This window comes from Polypterus senegalus, chromosome 17 (assembly GCF_016835505.1).
Source record: "Polypterus senegalus isolate Bchr_013 chromosome 17, ASM1683550v1, whole genome shotgun sequence".
Classification (NCBI taxonomy): domain Eukaryota; kingdom Metazoa; phylum Chordata; class Cladistia; order Polypteriformes; family Polypteridae; genus Polypterus; species Polypterus senegalus.
In genome coordinates, this window is record NC_053170.1 from 26,609,696 (window position 1) to 26,628,155 (window position 18,460).

Below are 18,460 nucleotides of genomic sequence, written 5' to 3' on the forward strand. Positions count from 1 at the left end.
CTGTCTTTCGGATTAGACATTAAACCGAGGTCCTGACTCACTGTGGTTATAAAAGATCCCTGAGAATCCTTTGTAAAGAGCAGGGTATGTCCCAATATCCTGGCTAAATTGCCCACCATGGCCTTGTCCATTCTGGCCCCCTAATCATCCCCTGTCCCTAAGTTGCTAAATATCTCTCACCCCTTCACCACCTAGCTCATGTGTGGTGAGTATACTGGCACAAAAATGCCTGCCATGGGTGCTGCACATTAATGGTGATTGATTTGGTTCTTCTCTGTCTATGTAAAGTGTTATAGTGAAAAGTCAAGCAAAATGACATCTTTTATTGGCTAGCTAAAAAGGTTACAACATGCAAGCTTTCGAGGCAACTCAGGCCCCTTCTTTACATTTTGCCTGAAGAAGGGGCCCGAGTTGCCTCGAAAGCTTGCATGTTGTAATCTTTTTAGCTAATAAAAGGGGTAATTTTGCTTGACCTTTCACTACATTCATAATGGCTAACATGGTACAACACCCTAGTACTAAAGTGTTATATAAATGCAATTATTATAATTAATAATTGAATTAAAACAAAGTATTTAATGGCATTAAATTATTGGGTTAAATGTAGCAGTAGATTTTCTACATTGCCATTAGATGTCAGTAAAGGCCCACAAGCCACACCATCAGATTTGCATTGCTAAATTTTTTTCTTTATTTCACCTTATACAATGTCTTGTATTAGGAATTTGTTAGTTTTCACATACCCCTTGGGGTCAGAGCACAGGGTCAGCCATTGTACAGGTTAAGAGCCTTGCTCAAGGGCCCAGCAGAGTACGATCTCTTTTGGCAGTGACGGGGATTCGAACCGGCAACCTTCTGGATACCAGCACAGATACTTTGCCTCAATTACCTTGCCTTTAGTTTTTATCTTTCTGATATTTTTTAAAAGGTAAATGCTTACAAATACTGCTTCAATTACAAAGTGTTGATTCGTGAAACACAATGGTACCAAATGGGAAAGGGTCACTGTGTGCAAGGGGAGCCTACTACCAAAGTTGCCCCCCAACCCACCACCCAGGGATAACGATCAGTGGCGATTCTACAAGGGGAAGTGGATGCCCTGGATGATGGTCTGTGGTGATTGTGGGTCATGAAGTCTCACAATGTGCTCATTTGGATGATCATTTCTGATTAGACGGTGGAGCATGTGCAGCTGGCAACTGCTAGCCCAGTGATTCATTCAAACAGCAAACCAGTCATTCATCAATATCAGCTTTTTGTTTTATTTTTTTATTTAACAAACACATACAGGCTCCAAAGTATTTCAGACTGGAGTTGTCCTTTTATTCTCAGGAAAGTTGTTGAACTTTTTGCCTGCTGTGATGCTGCAGACATATGGCAGGTGACCTCCAGATGTATGCCAAGCTATCAAATGCATTTCTGCATCCCGTCACAAATACCTTAACAAACCCATAGGAGACAGGCGCTATATAAAGAAGGTATTGCTCAGTGCGTGGCCTTCACATTTATTCACTGCTGAGGCAGGCATGTTGAACCCAGTGCAGGTGCCAGGACAGAGATGAGGAGACAAGAAATCTTTCAAAATGGCGAGTTTATTATTATTTTTTCTTTACCACCTCTAACACAAAATTGGACCTGGCAATAAATAATCCTTTTCTTTTTTATATGCATGTAAACATACAATAGGTGTGTGGTTTTCTAAAAGACAAGGAAATGAACTTTCACAACTCATCATCCATCTCTTCATCTTCCTTAACAGTGTCACACACGTGTGCCTTGGGGGCAGCTTAAAGGCTCTGGTGGTAGTAATTCTTTGCTAGTCCACAGGGTGGCTCTGTACCCCAACAACTCTTTTCTTCCTCCCTCTAAAACAAGGTTGGGCAAAGTCATTCCTGGAGGACAGCAGTTTTGTTACAAGCCATTTGCTTAATTAGAAAACAATCCTTGCCAACAATTTAATTTCATGGCTTGTTAGTGCTTTAAATCTGCCATGTCGGGTCATTTTCGAATCCTAGATTTTTTTTTCCTTTCTAAGGATATTATCCAAATCATTTGAAGTCTAAAACGGATTACTTTGCCAAGTGCAGCTCTAAAGACAGGATGACTGACAGCCTGACCACCTCTGAAAAGACTTCCTGTGCCCATACACTTGGACCTGCCTCTTCCCGCCTGACTGGCATCTAAGTGTTGCCATCTTGGTTAGTCTGATATGAGCCCTGTGTCCTTACTGATGTTCTTTTGCTGAAAATCTGCATTATTATTTTTGCCTTAACAATATACAGGGTTGTAGTGTCACCCTAAACCTTCATCTGTCTTGTCCTCTTTTACACCAACTTATTGCATGACATATTGTATTTTCTAGATGGCAGCAACAGATTAATAATGGGCCTTATTACAATCGCTCAGAGTTATTGACACTTTGTTTATTTAGAATACCTAGAGCTGCATTTCATTCATTTCCCACCACTTAACTGAAGCCGGGTTACATACGCAACTGTCTTAGCAGTGAAACCCATACCTCCCACTCCCCAGCCACACTTACCAACTCCTACTTTCAGATCCAAAGGTGTGTTCCAGGCCATCTGGCAGATACAATCCAGCAAGTGAGCATGGGGTCTTCCCCAGGGTCTCCTCCTTCCAGCTTGGTTGTGCTTGTTAAACATGCACCGTGTGGCATCCTGGTGGTATTCGTATTAGATGCCCAAACCACCTCAATGGACTCCTCCCAATGCAGAGGGTCTGTACTGGATATTTGTGCTTCTCACCCAATCTCCAAGGGTGAGCCCAGCCATCCTGCAGAGTATGCACATTTCGGCTGCTTCTACCCGAAATCTCATTTTTAGCTCATGACTACAGGTGAGGGTACTGATGTAGATGGACTGGCAAATCGAGAGTTTTGCCTTCTGACTCAGCTCCTTCTTCACCTATAAGGATGAGCATAGAAACCCCATAACTCCACTCACCACACAACTCCATCTGTCAGTTTCACCATCCCTTTTCCCCTCACTGGTGAACAAGACCCAGAGGTGCTTAAGCTCCCCCACTTCAGGCAGTACCTTACCTCTCACTTGGCCAGGACAGTCCACTTTTTTCCCACTGAGCAGCAGTTGATATCATAGCATTAATCACGTTTTGATGGATTATTTAAAAAAGGAAGAAGCAGCAACTAGTGGGGGGCTATTTGGCAGCGGAGTGGCGCAAAGGAACAAGAAAGATAAGAGTTGGTGTAACTTAGCCTTATACATTCATGTTTGTCTTATTAAAAGAATTGCCAAATAGCGTACAAGCTGGGGTGGCCATCTTTGTGCGGTCTTCTCGATCTCAAGGAGTTCTCTGTTACGTCAATGAGGTCACTCAAGAGCAGAGAAAGAACTAGTGCTGGACTCTGGTAAAGGCCATGTCACATGACACGACTTTTTAGCCATCATCTTCATTTACATAATATTAGTTAGCGAGTCCGGGTGGTGCATTCCCATGAAGACTGGCGAGTAAAGTGACACGCCCACTGCTCAGCAACTTGCCCTAATGAAGTCAAACAGGTTATATTTTGTCTTTAGTTGCAGGATTGAGCTCGGTGTGCACAAGAGCTGATAATCAATATGCGCTCAACTGAAACAATGTATAGAACTCAGCAATAAGGAACACAGGTAGTTTGAACCTCATAAAAAGAAGAGATGCTCGTATGTTTTATGTTTCCCATTTTACTTACCCTAATACAATGGAAAATAGAAAAAGAAAAAAAAAAGGGGGTGAGACTGCAGTGGAACTCGCTGTGGCTATTAATGCTAAATACAGCACCATTTCCATCAGGCAGAGCTGTCAGAAAAAGGAGCCAGCAGCAGTGTGCTGGAAAATCACCACTCAGTCACCAAACGTGCAGCGATTTTCAGTCATTTAGACCAGTGTTTCTTAACCAATTTAAAGTTAAATTATCACAACATCCCCTTAAATTTTAGGGTGTGTTTCTTAATGTCCAATGTTAATGTTATTCATCACTAGGAGCCGATATATATATATACTAGCAAAATACCCGTGCTTCGCAGCGGAGAAGTAGTGTGTTAAAGAAGTAATGAAAAAGAAAAGAAAACATTTTAATAATAACATAACATAATTGACATTGTCATTGTCATGAGTGTTGCTGTCATATATATATATATATATATATATACACACACGTAAACATATATACAGTATACATATACACACATATATACAGTATATATACATATACATCCACATATATATATATATATATATATATATATATATATATATATATATATATATATGTGTGTGCACAAAACCACGCTTTTATCAAGGATTCCGTCGGGTAGACTTTTGAAATGAAATTTTCCTCCAATCAGTCGTAGCAACGCGCTTTCTTCTGATGTGTGCATTAATGTAATCGGTGTACCAGGAAATCATGCATTGACAGGAGTTCCCCTTTGCTTGGAATGCAAAGTGTGATTAAATGCATTGTTTTTTGACACGTTATGGAGTACATGCATCAAGGCTTCTCAGCTGTGCTTGTGCTAAGAAAAGGAAACAATGTAAAAATAATGTAACACAATTGTCAATGTAACCTTTTGTAAGTAGTGCCTGGAGGATTCAGAGTGTGGAGAAACTTTAGAGACAGCGTGTGTATTAACAGCGTGTGTATTTGGTGGCAGCGTCACAAAGTTGGTTCTGCAAGACTGCGTTAGCTGCAGAGCTCAGCTCAGAACGAAATGAGGTGAATGGGATGGGAGATGATGACGTGACTCCCACACCCGCTTTAACTGTCAATCCCCCCCACAAAGACAGTCTCTCGGAATTTGCATAAGCACAGCCCTTCACCATCAATGTGAACTTAGTTACAAAGTGATCAAAACTCTCGTTTATATCCTGCATTCTCTCATTAAACTTGTATCCCGCATTAGCCGTGGGCATGACAAACACCAGCGGCAGCCTGTCTATGAACTTTTTTCTTATTGTTTCACTGCCTTCTCAATTATATAATGCATGTTTTCTTCAGCGCTTTTTGGAGCTCTTCCTTGTTTTCTATGTACTGCGTTGATAGTCAGTTCACGTGATTACATGGGAGGTGTGATGATGTCACACGAAACTCCGCCCCCCCATGGCCATCGAGCTCAACTCCATTACAGTATATAGAGAAAAATGGCTTCCACTTACGACAATTACGCATAGAATTTCGAAATGAAACCTGCCCAACTTTTGTAAGTAAGCTATAAGGAATGAGCCTGCCAAATTTCAGCCTTCCACCTATACGGGAAGTTGGAGAATTAGTGATGAGTGAGTGAGTCAGTCAGTCAGTGAGTGAGGGCTTTGCCTTTTATTAGTATACTAGCAAAATACCCGCGCTTCGCAGCGGTGAAATACTGAAGGGAATGATTACTTGATCAGTAAACAAAGTATAAAATACCTATACAATAAGTATAACAATCGTAATAAACGAACAATAAAACTGCGGAGAACCCATGGATTAAATAAAAAGGCTGCTAATTCGGCGAAGCAAAGAAAAACAACGGCCTCATATGGCGTTTGTTTATAAAATAGCGGAGAAGCTATGTAAAGGCTGCTTGACAAAAAAACAGCGCATCGGCTTATATCGGCGGGCAGTCAGCGAAAGAAGGGAAGCAATAAATAACTCTAATCGTAATAAAGGAACAAAAAAATAGCGGAGAGTGTTGCTCAGTCGCTCAGTAAGGAAACGACTGAAGAGACCGCGGGGACGCGGTAAGTGTTCGGCAAGGCAGCTGAAGTGCTGCATTATGGGATCTGTAGTTTATTGTGTTACCAGCGCTTCATATCCCCGGGCCATTAATAACAATAATACAGTATATAAAATGATCTCGCGGGCCGGATATAATTACACGCCGGGCCGGATGTGGCCTGCGGGCCTTGAGTTTGACACATATGGACTAAATAGAAGATATATTTTTTCGTACATCGAGTCCGCGTGCTATTGTGGTTTTGCCTGCATGCCTCAATAAGTCATCCTCCCCTCGCTCTTACTTTTTTACCGTTCATCTAATGAATACACTGAGTATGGCTTTACCAAAACAATCATTGATGGCGAATAAAGTATCCATTATTCGAGTATGTAGATCGGGATATATATATATACATATATATATATACCCGTGTATCGCAGCGGAGAAGTAGTGTGTTAAAAAGCTAGAAAAAGAAAAGGGAACATTTTAAAAATAACGTAACATGACTATCAAAATACAGTATTTGTTTTGTGAGTGTTACTGAGTGTTGCTGTCATCAAGGATTTGATTATCATTATTTCTTTCAATCAGGTTCGTATTTGTAGGATGTGTTGTGCTCAAGTTACATTCCGTGTTTGTCAATCGTTGTAAAGATGACAGGTTTCATTCATCGATTCGTTTCTTACTGCATCAATAAACAGCTCGTCTTCTTATTTATCTGAGACCTGACACACTGCATGCACGGGTTTTTTTTACACTGTCTTCCTTTAGCGGGACATTGACTTTTTCCAACGTGTGCTTTGTTTCCGCACTATCTGGATTTATGAATATGCTTGTAAGTATCAGACGCTTCATATTTTTTGCTGCCTTTTCAATTGTGTAATTCGGTTTTTGTTCAGCGCTATTTGAAACTATTGCTTTTTATCTGTGCACTGCGTCAGTTCACGTGAGCAGCCGGTGTACATGCATCGAAGGTTCCCAGCTGTGCTGGTGCCATGTCGTGCTATGTCCATGGCTGTATTTAATGTTACCTTAGTCCTGGCACTTAAAACTTTCTCTCGCAGTTTCGCTGAGTTTGTACGAAACACCACCCTGACCATCTCATCTTCCTCTGCATAAGGACAGTCCTTCACCCGTGAATATTTACCCGTGGCAGTTTGCTATTGGATTGCCGCTGACGGACGGCCTTATATGGGCAGGCACTAAATTCCAAACGCCAGCGGCAGCCTGTCTATGAACTTAATTTAAAGTGTAGGTTTACATCGTGCTTTGTTTCCGAAGTAGCAGAACTCATCAATATGGTTGTATATGTCACTCGCTCGCTTCTTATTGTTTCGCTGCCTTCTCAATTATATAATGCATGTTTTCTTCAGCGCTTTTAGGGCCTCTTCCTGGTTTTCTACGTACTGCGTGATTACGTGGGAGGCGTGATGATGTCACACGAAACTCCGCCCCCACGGGTTTCAAGCTCATCTCCATTACAGTAAATGGAGAAAAACAGCTTCCAGTTATGACCATTACGCATAGAATTTCGATATGAAACCTGCCCAACTTTTGTAAGGAAGCTGTAAGGAATAACCCTACCAAATTTCAGCCTTCTACCTACACGGGAAGTTGGAGAATTAGTGATGAGTCAGTGAGTGAGTGAGTCAGTGAGTGAGTGAGTCAGTGAGGGCTTTGCCGTTTATTAGTATAGATATATATACTAATATATATACTGCCGCATCCGAGTGGCAGCCTTCCCAGCAGCTCCGTATATGACTTTATCTTTTTACCTTTTTATCTCTATTTTCTCTATTTCACTGATCACTTCTACCACTTTCTTTTATGTGGAATTGCTCCCTGGACACTTTTACTATTTTACTACTTGACATGGATTTTACACTCCGAGAATCGCCTATTCAAGTAGTCAGCTTAAAGCAATGAGAAGAAATGCTCATGCTGGTGTGGTTCCTTATTTACCTGACGAGGTAAGAAGACGATATCGGGCAGCCGAGCGCGCAAAGATAAAAGATAAGATTAAATCGAGACAACTTGAGAGAAAATGGCATTATAAACCGCCGGTGCCTTCTGTGATCCTGAGAAATGTAAACTCACTACCAAATAAGATCGACGAACTGGCTGTGCTGGTGAAAATGTCAGAACCTACAGAGAATGCAGCTTGCTGTGTTTTAGTGAAACGTGGCTAACAACTACCATCCCACATGCTAACGTGGAGCTACCTGGGTTTAGCACAGTTAGAGCGGACAGAGACGCAAGTACCTGCGGAAAGAAGAAAGGAGGAGGACTCGCTCTCTATGTCAATACAAAGTGGTGCAACTCAGGACATGTAAACGTTAAAATCACCAATTGCTGCAGGGACATCGAACTGTTGGCCGTAAGTCTGCGTCCCTATTACTTGCCCAGAGAGTTTGGACACGTGATTACTGTTATTGGTTACATCCCCTCAAGCGAACGGAGATGGCGAGTGACATCATCCATTCCGCAGTTGCTAAGTTACAAACGCAGCACCCTGAGGCACTTCGCTGGAGACTATAACCATGTAACGCTGGACAAAACATTACCTGCCTTCTCCCAGTATGTGGATTGTAACACCCGGAGAAACAGGACTATCAAACTACTGTATGCAAGCGTTAAAGACGCATACAGCGCCACCCCACTGCCTGCGCTTGGGAAAGCAGATCATAACCTGGTTCTGCTTCAGCCTCAATACAAACCAAGAGTGAGGGCGCTACCTACAACTACACGCTCATTCAGGAAGTGGTCCCCTGAGGCAGAGCAGGCTCTGAGAGACTGCTTTGGAACTACAGACTGGGATATATTGCTTGGGTCACATAGTGAGAACATTGAAGAGGCTGTTGAATGCACAACTGATTACATCAACTTCTGTATGGACATTGTAGTTCCAGTAAGAACAGTACGCTGCTATGCTAACAACAAGCCATGGATTACAAGTGACATCAAGGGCCTTTTGAACCAGAAGAAAAGGGCTTTTAAAGGTGGTGATCAGCATGAGCTCAAGTGCGTGCAGAAGGAACTCGAGTCCAGCTCAGGGCGCGAAAGAGCAGTACAGGAGAAAGCTGGAGCAGAAGTTGCAGAACAACAGCATGAAGGAAGTGTGGGATGGGATGAAGATTATCACTGGCTGCAGCTCAAGCGGGTGCCACCATGAGACAGACGTGGAGAGAGCAAACCAAATGAACAACTTCTTTAATAGGTTTGATCACTAACCCACTCTCACCTCGAGTACTGCATCCTCCAACCATCCTTCTGCTGATACCAGCATAGGTGAGACATCCCCACCCACAATTACAGCAGCCCAGGTGAGCAGAGAGCTGAAAAGACTTTGTGCCAGCAAAGCAGCGGGTCCAGATGGTGTATCGCCACGATTGCTGAAGGCCTGTGCTTGGAACTGGGGAGTCCTCTACAGCATCTTCAACCTGAGCCTGGAACAGGGAGAGTCCCAAGGCTTTGGAAAACATCTTGTATCACCCTGTCCCAAAGGTATCACGTCCTAGTGAGCTGAATGACTTCCGCCTGTTGCTCTGACGTCACATCTGATGAAGACCATGGAGCGGCTGCTGCTTCACCACCTGAGGCCACAGGTCCGCCACGCCCTCGACCCTCTGCAGTTCGCATACCAGGAGAAGGTGGGAGCGGAGGATGCCATCATCTATATGCTACACCGATCCCTCTCCCACCTGGACAGAGGCAGTGGTGCTGTAAGAATTATGTTTTGGACTTCTCTAGCGCCTTCAACACCATCCAACCTCTGCTCCTTAGAGACAAGCTGACTGAGATGGGAGTAGACTCACACCTGGTGGCATGGATTGTGGACTATCTTACAGACAGACCTCAATATGTGCGTCTTGGGAACTGCAGGTCTGACATTGTGTTCAGCAATACAGGGCGCCGCAGGGGACTGTACTTTCTCCGGTCCTGTTCAATCTATATACATCAGACTTCCAATATGACTCGAGTCCTGCCACGTGCAAAAGTTCGCTGATGACACTGCTATTGTGGGCTGCATCAGGAGTGGGCAGGAGGAGGAGTACAGAAAGTTAATCAAAGACTTTGTTAAATGGTGCGACTCAAACCACTTACACCTTAACACCAGCAAGACCAAGGAGCTGGTGGTGGATTTTAGGAGGCCCAGGCCCCTCATGGACCCTGTGATCATCAGAGGTGACTGTGTGCAGAGGGTGCAGACCTATAAATATCTGGGAGTGCAGCTGGATGACAAATTGGACTGGACTGCCAATACTGATGCTCTATGTAAGAAAGGTCAGAGCAGACTATACTTTCTGAGAAGGTTGGCATCCTTCAACATCTGCAGTAAGATGCTGCAGATGTTCTACCAGACGGTTGTGGCGAGTGCCCTCTTCTACGCGGTGGTGTGCTGGGGTGGCAGCATAAAGATGAAAGACGCCTCACGCCTGGACAAACTTGTTAAGAAGGCAGGCTCTATTGTAGGATTAAAGTTGGACAGTTTAACATCTGTGGCAGAGCGACGGGCACTAAGCAAACTCCTGTCAATCATGAATAATCCACTGCATCCACTTAACAGTGTCATCTCCAGACAGAGGAGTAGCTCCACTGACAGACTGAGGAGATCGTTCCTCCCCCACACTATGCGACTCTTCAATTCCACCCGGAGGAGTAAATGCTAACATTACTCAGTTATTGTCTGCTTTTTTTATTTTTATTTGTTTCATTTTTATTACTATTTAATTTAATATTGTTTCTTTGTATCAGTATACTGCTGCTGGATTATGTGAATTTCCCCTTGGGAATAATAAAGTATCTATCATATATATATATATATATAGATATATATTGTCAGAGGTGGCTGGGGTGGCGACCCGGGCCGGGACGCCCAGGAGGACCGGAGGAGGGCTTGCGCCTTCCTCAGACCATCTTGGGGCGACCGCCCTGGTTCCTTTGGGGGCCATGGGTATAGAGCTTTGAAGCTCCATCCCGTAGGGGCCTGTGGTCGCCGCTAGGGAGCACCCCCATGCCTTTGGAGCCCTGGACCTCAGCACTTCCACCACACCAGGAAGTGCTGGGGGGTGGAGAGGAGCAGGGACACCCGGAGTGCTTCCAGGGATGCAGCCGGCACTTCTGCCACATGGGGGTGTGTCCGTGGAAGATTGCCGGAACCCATCTGGAGCACATCCGGGTGATAATAAACGGGGCCGCCTCCCTTCATTCGAGGCTGGAGTCGGGTGGAAGAAGGACTAAGCAGGAGAAGAGAGTGTGGAAGCAGTCTGAAGAAGGCATTGTGTGGCCAGGATTTTGGGTTTGTGGTGCACTTATGGACTTGTACATATTGTAAATAAACGTGTGGTGGGTGAAAAACATGTCTGTGCCTGGGTTCCGTTCACAATATATATACACAGATACATATACTGGTGGGTGGCCCCTGTTTGCTTCGCTTGCCAACCCCAACCCAGTCTGCACTATGCACTAGCCACTTCGCGTATCTGCTGCTCGCGTTCTGAACAGGGGAACGCACCCCAAGGGGATGCGGTCGCTCCTCTGAAACCCCCTCTTGAACGCTGATACAATGGGAAACAAAGTTTTTTTAAACCACCTCTTTGCTTGATCAGCTGCTGGCTTGCTGCTGCCGTGCCACATAATCTGCATCTCGCATGGCGCTTTGAACATGTACAACCTGTACAGCAGCTGTCCTACTCTTTGACTTTTATTTCTGGCCCCAGGCATGGTTAAATCTTTTGGCACAAAGTGTCATTTCTCGGGACGTGGGTTCTTGATATTTTTTATTTTATAATTTAAAGATGGAATAAGAATCTGAAAAGCTAACAACATCATATTAAAGTTCGATAAATCTGAAAAGAATGATCCCAAACAATAAAATATATATATATATATATATATATATATATATATATATATATACATACATATACATACACACACAGTGTTGTGAAAAACTATTTGCCCCCTTCCTGATTTCTTATTCTTTTGCATGTTTGTCACACAAAATGTTTCTGATCATCAAACACATTTAACCATTAGTCAAATATAACACAAGTAAACACAAAATGCAGTTTTTAAAGATGGTTTTTATTATTTAGGGAGAAAAAATCCAAACCTACATGGCCCTGTGTGAAAAAGTAATTGCCCCCTGAACCTAATAACTGGTTGGGCCACCCTTAGCAGCAATAACTGCAATCAAGCGTTTGCGATAACTTGCAATGAGTCTTTTACAGCTCTGGAGGAATTTTGGCCCACTCATCTTTGCAGAATTGTTGTAATTCAGCTTTATTTGAGGGTTTTCTAGCATGAACTGCCTTTTTAAGGTCATGCCATAGCATCTCAATTGGATTCAGGTCAGGACTTTGACTAGGCCACTCCAAAGTCTTCATTTTGTTTTTCTTCAGCCATTCAGAGGTGGATTTGCTGGTGTGTTTTGGGTCATTGTCCTGTTGCAGCACCCAAGATCACTTCAGCTTGAGTTGAAGAACAGATGGCCGGACATTCTTCTTCAGGATTTTTTGCGAGACAGTAGAATTTATGGTTCCATCTATCACAGCAAGCCTTCCAGGTCCTGAAGCAGCAAAACAACCCCAGACCATCACACTACCACCACCATATTTTACTGTTGGTATGATGTTCTTTTTCTGAAATGCTGTGTTCCTTTTACGCCAGATGTAACGGGACATTTGCCTTCCAAAAGTTCAACTTTTGTCTCATCAGTCCACAAGGTATTTTCCCAAAAGTCTTGGCAATCATTGAGATGTTTCTTAGCAAAATTGAGATGAGCCCTAATGTTCTTTTGCTTAACAGTGGTTTGCGTCTTGGAAATCTGCCATGCAGGCCGTTTTTGCCCAGTCTCTTTCTTATGGTGGAGTCGTGAACACTGACCTTAATTGAGGCAAGTGAGGCCTGCAGTTCTTTAGACGTTGTCCTGGGGTCTTTTGTGACCTCTCAGATGAGTCGTCTCTGCTCTTGGGGTAATTTTGGTCGGCCGGCCACTCCTGGGAAGGTTCACCACTATTCCATGTTTTTGCCATTTGTGGATAATGGCTCTCACTGTGGTTCGCTGGAGTCCCAAAGCTTTAGAAATGGCTTTATAACCTTTACCAGACTGATAGATCTCAATTACTTCTGTTCTCATTTGTTCCTGAATTTCTTTGGATCTTGGCATGATGTCTAGCTTTTGAGGTGCTTTTGGTCTACTTCTCTGTGTCAGGCAGCTCCTATTTAAGTGATTTCTTGATTAAAACAGGTGTGGCAGTAATCAGGTCTGGGGGTGGCCACGGAAATTGAACTCAGGTGTGATACACCACAGTTAGGTTATTTTTTAACAAGGGGGCAATTACTTTTTCACACAGGGCCATGTAGGTTTGGATTTTTTCTCCCTAAATAATAAAAAACATTATTTAAAAACTGCATTTTGTGTTTACTTGTGTTATATTTGACTAATGGTTAAATGTGTTTGATGATCAGAAACATTTTGTGTGACAAACATGCAAAAGAATATATATTATTTATATATATGTTTTAAAATAAGCCTGATTTAAAGCGTGACAAAAAACGTGACATAAAAAGTCACATAAAATAATTGCACTTTTAGCCTTAGGATTTTATATCCATCGCGCTATATCCTAACTACAGGGTCACCGGGGTAGGCTGGAGTCAATCCCAGCCAACACAGGGCGCAAGGCAGGAAACAAACCCCGGGCAGGGGGCCAGCCCACCGCAGAGGATTTTATATATTGAGACAAATTAACAAATTTGTTTGTAATTTCCAATCAAATTTGTTAATAGGAAAAAATACAATATGCAGATATATATACAAAGCTTTCAATAAAAGTACAGAGTTAATTACGCCAAAAGGTTTAACCAACGTGTCTAAAAATGTAATTTTTTCCCCCTCAGTATCAATCCAATTAATTCAAAAACAAACTGCAGAGTCAAAATAAAAGTCAGTTTTAGTTTGCCATGCCTCGGTCCCTGCTTAAAATACTATAACATTGTCTACTTATTTGGGTCTCTGTAACAACAACGAAAAACAAATCTTCCTAAATCAGTCCCGTTTGTGCACAGTTCGTTTAGTAGCTTCTTCTTCTTCTCATGTCGCCACTCTTATATTGGGATTGTAAAAAAACAGGTTTACAAAGTAAGAAAAGTTGTCTTTTACAATTACAATAAAATAACAATAAAAAAAAATCTTCACGCAATTTATTTCAGCTATCAACCCATGAATTGGCATTCTTTTTATAGGGATTTTTTTCATTGCCCGCTGTCTGACGATTTTTGTTTTTACTGTATTTTTTTCCATAGCACACATGCCCAGCCTCACTCACTTTACTCGGCGATGCGGCATTTTTTAATTTAAACGCTACTTTATTTCTAATTGTTTTATTAAATAACGTCACACTTACCAGACGTCAGTTTTAGTTTCTTTAAGAGAGTCCTTATCGCGAGTCTGGTCCATTTAAATCCTGCAAGTCAGTGTTGCCGCGCGCCTCTCTCTCACTCTCTCTCTCGGCGTGTGTATTCACGCCTGCGCAAAGCTATTCACAGCTTCTCTGCCTCTCACCCTAGAAACTTCCTCCGAAGTTAAATTCTTTTAATGAAAAGAACACTAGTGTCCTAGATTCCTTCGCATATATAATACTGTATTTACTTTGCCTTCTACTTCTCTGGGCTTACTTTTGTTTTATTGTGTGTTATAGTCAGTTTGTGTCTTTACTGTATATAAATGTTACATGGTTTAATAATTGAACGCCCGTTGTAGATACGGGCTATGAAAACGTTCTCGTGTCTGAACGCAGCACAGCGCAAAAAGAATCGCGGTTGAAAAAATAGAATGGATTGAATTTATGACAATTTAGATACAGTTAATCAGTACGGCTTCTTGTTCATATTCAGTGAATTATTCTGCTCCCATTCCCTACCTAAAATATTATGATGAGCAAATTTGAACTTTTTTTCTAATATTTTATTAATCCAGACTCTTGTTTGTAATTTCTAAAGGTTTTGTTTCCTTAAGTGTTTTTATTTTGTGTGATCAAATTTCATTAAAGTACAAAGAAGAGCATAAGCCATTCTGTCCAAAAGTACAATAATGTAAAATCTCAATACTCAGCATCCACCCACCACCCCATAACACAATCCAATCCATTAGAGACATCTACTGCCATACTGGATGCAGTGCAAATGCTTAATGGTGTAACTCGAGATCCAGGAGAGAAACACCGTCCTCAAATATTTAGTGATTGTTACAGACAGCTAGCTATAAGCTGAACGCAAATATAATTCCAGATTGAGTGTGTCACATTTACTGAAACAGAAAATGAACTTGAATTAAATTTAACGTGTTTATTGACTTCATAAGGCCGACACATTGCATTAGTACAATTGAGCACCAAGTGTTTTACTGCTGATTTTTGTTTGTTCTCCACATCTGATGTTTCTCTTTCATCTGGCCAGCATTGGTGGATTCCACTTGCCCTTTTAAAACCTTTCTCAACGTTCATCACGTACTGCACCAAGTTGTGCCGGGAATAATAAGTCTAAGTGTGAATGCAGAAAGTTAATTTTTAGCAACACGTCACACTTCATGGTTTTGTATGCTTGAAAGATGTTGTCCTGGGAGCAGAATACATTATTTAGACTCCACATATTACATCGGATCATAAACACTTAACTCAGGCATACCTGATTTTACATAGAATTCCAAGCCCAGGAGATGCTCAGGGTTAACACCAAAGGGGGGCTAAGTGAAGCAGCAAGTGGCTGACCTGAGAACAGGCACTTGCTGCTGCCCACCAGGACCATGAGAACAGGCACTTGCTGCAGCCCACCAGGATCAGTCACTAAATAATGACAGATAATCAACTCAAATCAGTGCAGCATGAAAAATAAACCACAATGTCTGAAATGAACATTTTTGTAAGCTTTTAATTATTTTAATAGCATCAAATTTCTAAATAAAAAAAATCCTCAGTTTTTCTAAAATTCTATAATGCATTTTAGGTTTTTCTTTTTATACAAAAAAAAAAATACATCCATGAGATTAAAATACACCAGAGGCACATTAGTCAGCCTACAATTCTAAGTAGTGTCATCAAATGGTCTAATATATGTTGTGCTTTAAAAAGGGAAAGAAAATGCCAGTAACACTTTTATTAGAATAAAAACTGCTTAAGATTCCTCCCATTGACTTGGAAGACGAGATTTACAGCACAATTATTTAAAAAAATTGAAAACTGGCTTTATACAGACCAAAACAATATTAAACATATAGTTTTAGACAGAAAATAAATCTAAAAAAGGTCTCTTCCAGCTAACACCTGTTTGTCTGAAACTGGGTAGGGGCAGCAAAAATGTGATGTCACTGAAAAAAAAAGTTACAGAAAGTGGGGATTGAGAGGATGAAACTAAAACAAATGCGAATTAAAAAAAAAAAACAACAAACATTTCCCTTGGAAGAACTGCTTCATTACAGTTGCAATGCAAAACAGACTGACCATTTAAAAATGAAAAAAGTTACAAACAAACAGGTAGGGGGGCTCAGACTACACCTGACAAGCAGAACGTTTGCTTTGAAGTCTTCTGAAACTCTGAACCATCTCCTAATTTTGGGAAGATGGCAACAAAATATTAAACAAATTTTATTTCAGTTTACAAAGCTAATGAAAAATAGTCAATTTATCAGTAGTGATGTGTAAATAAAAAATTAAAAAAAAAAAAAAACTCCTCATGCTCATCTACCACCACCTGTAAAAATAGATACGTATACTTACTATACATTTCTGTGCAATACTGCTATTTGCATCTTTGATATTATGATTATGGGTAATGACTTTGATGAGTAATGAGTATTATTCATAATTAACCCTGCTATGAAACATTACAGCTCATATACAAGTATTTCCAGTGCACTTTCTTCAAGGTTTTCCTGATTATATAGAATTGCTCTAAAAGTAAATTACAAATAACCAAAAAAAAATGACTGTACACAGTAGAAATAAGCAGACATTATTGAGATACACAATGAACAAAAGAATCCTGATTTGTGTTGCGGGAAACACAGCGTATCCTCAAGAGTACAGTATCCGCTTTTGAAAGCTTCGCCTCTTCTTTCAGCTTTCTTGGCACAATATTATCCTTTCTCAAGAGGGAAACACAGCATCTTCCTTTAAAAAGTGTTTATTTTTTTAAGTCAAAAATGTTCAAGGATTCCTGATAAAAGTACATTCAGAAAGGCAGTCCCTCACATCACACCAAATTCTTTTTTATAGGATTTGGCGTCCAAGTGCTTTTAGTTCCAGTTTTGAGACATAATTAAGGCCGGTGAAATCTAACAAGAGAAATAAAACAAAACATTTGGCACAATTAATAAACTTTTTTTATGAAGCTTCAAATGAATATTTTAGGCACTAATTATTATGATATACAGCACACTTAATTGAAATATACAATTAAGCCTAGTTTTTAAAACTAAAGCACTTGTGCCATATTTTGTTGCGCTTTAAGATTTAAAATTAAAAAGTACTCTTTTTAAAAAATCTGCAGACTGTCCTACTACTTGACCTACTGCAATGTAATCTGGCCTTAAGTCTTTAAGTAGGCTGCTAGCTGCATTCACGTGTGGTATCATGGAACGTTTTCTCTATGAAATACACAATAAATATCAAATAAAAATGATAAAACCTACACAAGTCAATGATTATTTGCTTACCTTGTATATATTTTGCTTTGCTCATGAACTTCCATTTCTGAGCTTTTGAACTCATTGAGCTCTTTTCGAATAGCAGCCTACAAATACAAAGTTAAAAACAAAACAATCATAGTCAGCCATCATTTTGACATATGTTCTGGTTTTTAAGTAAACAAGTAAAATTATTTATTTGATTAAAAAGGGACCAAGAAAAAAAAAAACTAAGAGTATTAATCTACATTGATTTAAAACAAATTAATGAAAGACTGACTTATAAAATATTTATAAAAATTACTATATATTACACACACGCACACACATATACGGGGGTTTGGGCAAAAACTCCCAGAATCGGTCAACAGCACAGGAGTGGGTGCAGTTATTTAATATGCTACTAGGTATCGTATGCCTACAATCTTGTTAAATCAGTCTGCCAAGTGACATTGTGCTGATTTGATCGAGTGCTTATTTCTGACATTTATTCTTGAGAGTACTTCAGCTATTTTTTTTTCTCCAATCTGAAAATATCCTCATAGGTCATATCAAACAAGATGACAAGGATGATCTTTTTTTATTTACTCGTATATATTTACAGACTTGTAAATAAAGAGTTTTGCAATATTACACTGAACTGCTAGGGCGTCTTGAGGAGTAACACACACGCAAAACTGCATTTGACACCACAACAGTGTATCTGCACAAACCACTGCACCATAATGGTGCATCTGCACACACCACATTGTCAGTCAATGACCAAAAACAATGTGGTTGTTACTTTGCAGCCCCTAAATTTACAAGATCTCATTTCCTATGACTTCTTTTTGTTCCCAAAAGTAAAACTAAGACTGAAGGAAAGACTGCTTGCTATTGTAAAAGAAATTCAGAAAATAACTGCAGAAAGCTCTAGGCAGAGCAACAAAAGATGAGTATATGAAAGTTTTCTAGGAATGGAAGCAGCGCTGGGACAAGTTTATTGAAACTCAAGACAAGTATTTTGACAGTGACTAACATGGAATTACTGTAAGTCATATAATCTTTTTTTTTGGAACAA

The 18,460-nt window shown here is 40.8% G+C and overlaps 1 protein-coding gene across 1 annotated transcript in view; it reads right to left on the bottom strand.

The window, feature by feature from the left end:
- Positions 1-15,857: 15,857 nt before the first annotated feature.
- phactr4b (phosphatase and actin regulator 4b) overlaps positions 15,858-18,460 on the bottom strand; it is a 66,080-nt gene continuing 63,477 nt past the window's right edge. The window contains 2 exon segments of the mRNA XM_039740355.1: positions 15,858-17,049; positions 17,431-17,507. Of these exon segments, the coding sequence (XP_039596289.1) occupies positions 17,034-17,049; positions 17,431-17,507 (93 nt within the window). The 3' untranslated portion in view covers positions 15,858-17,033.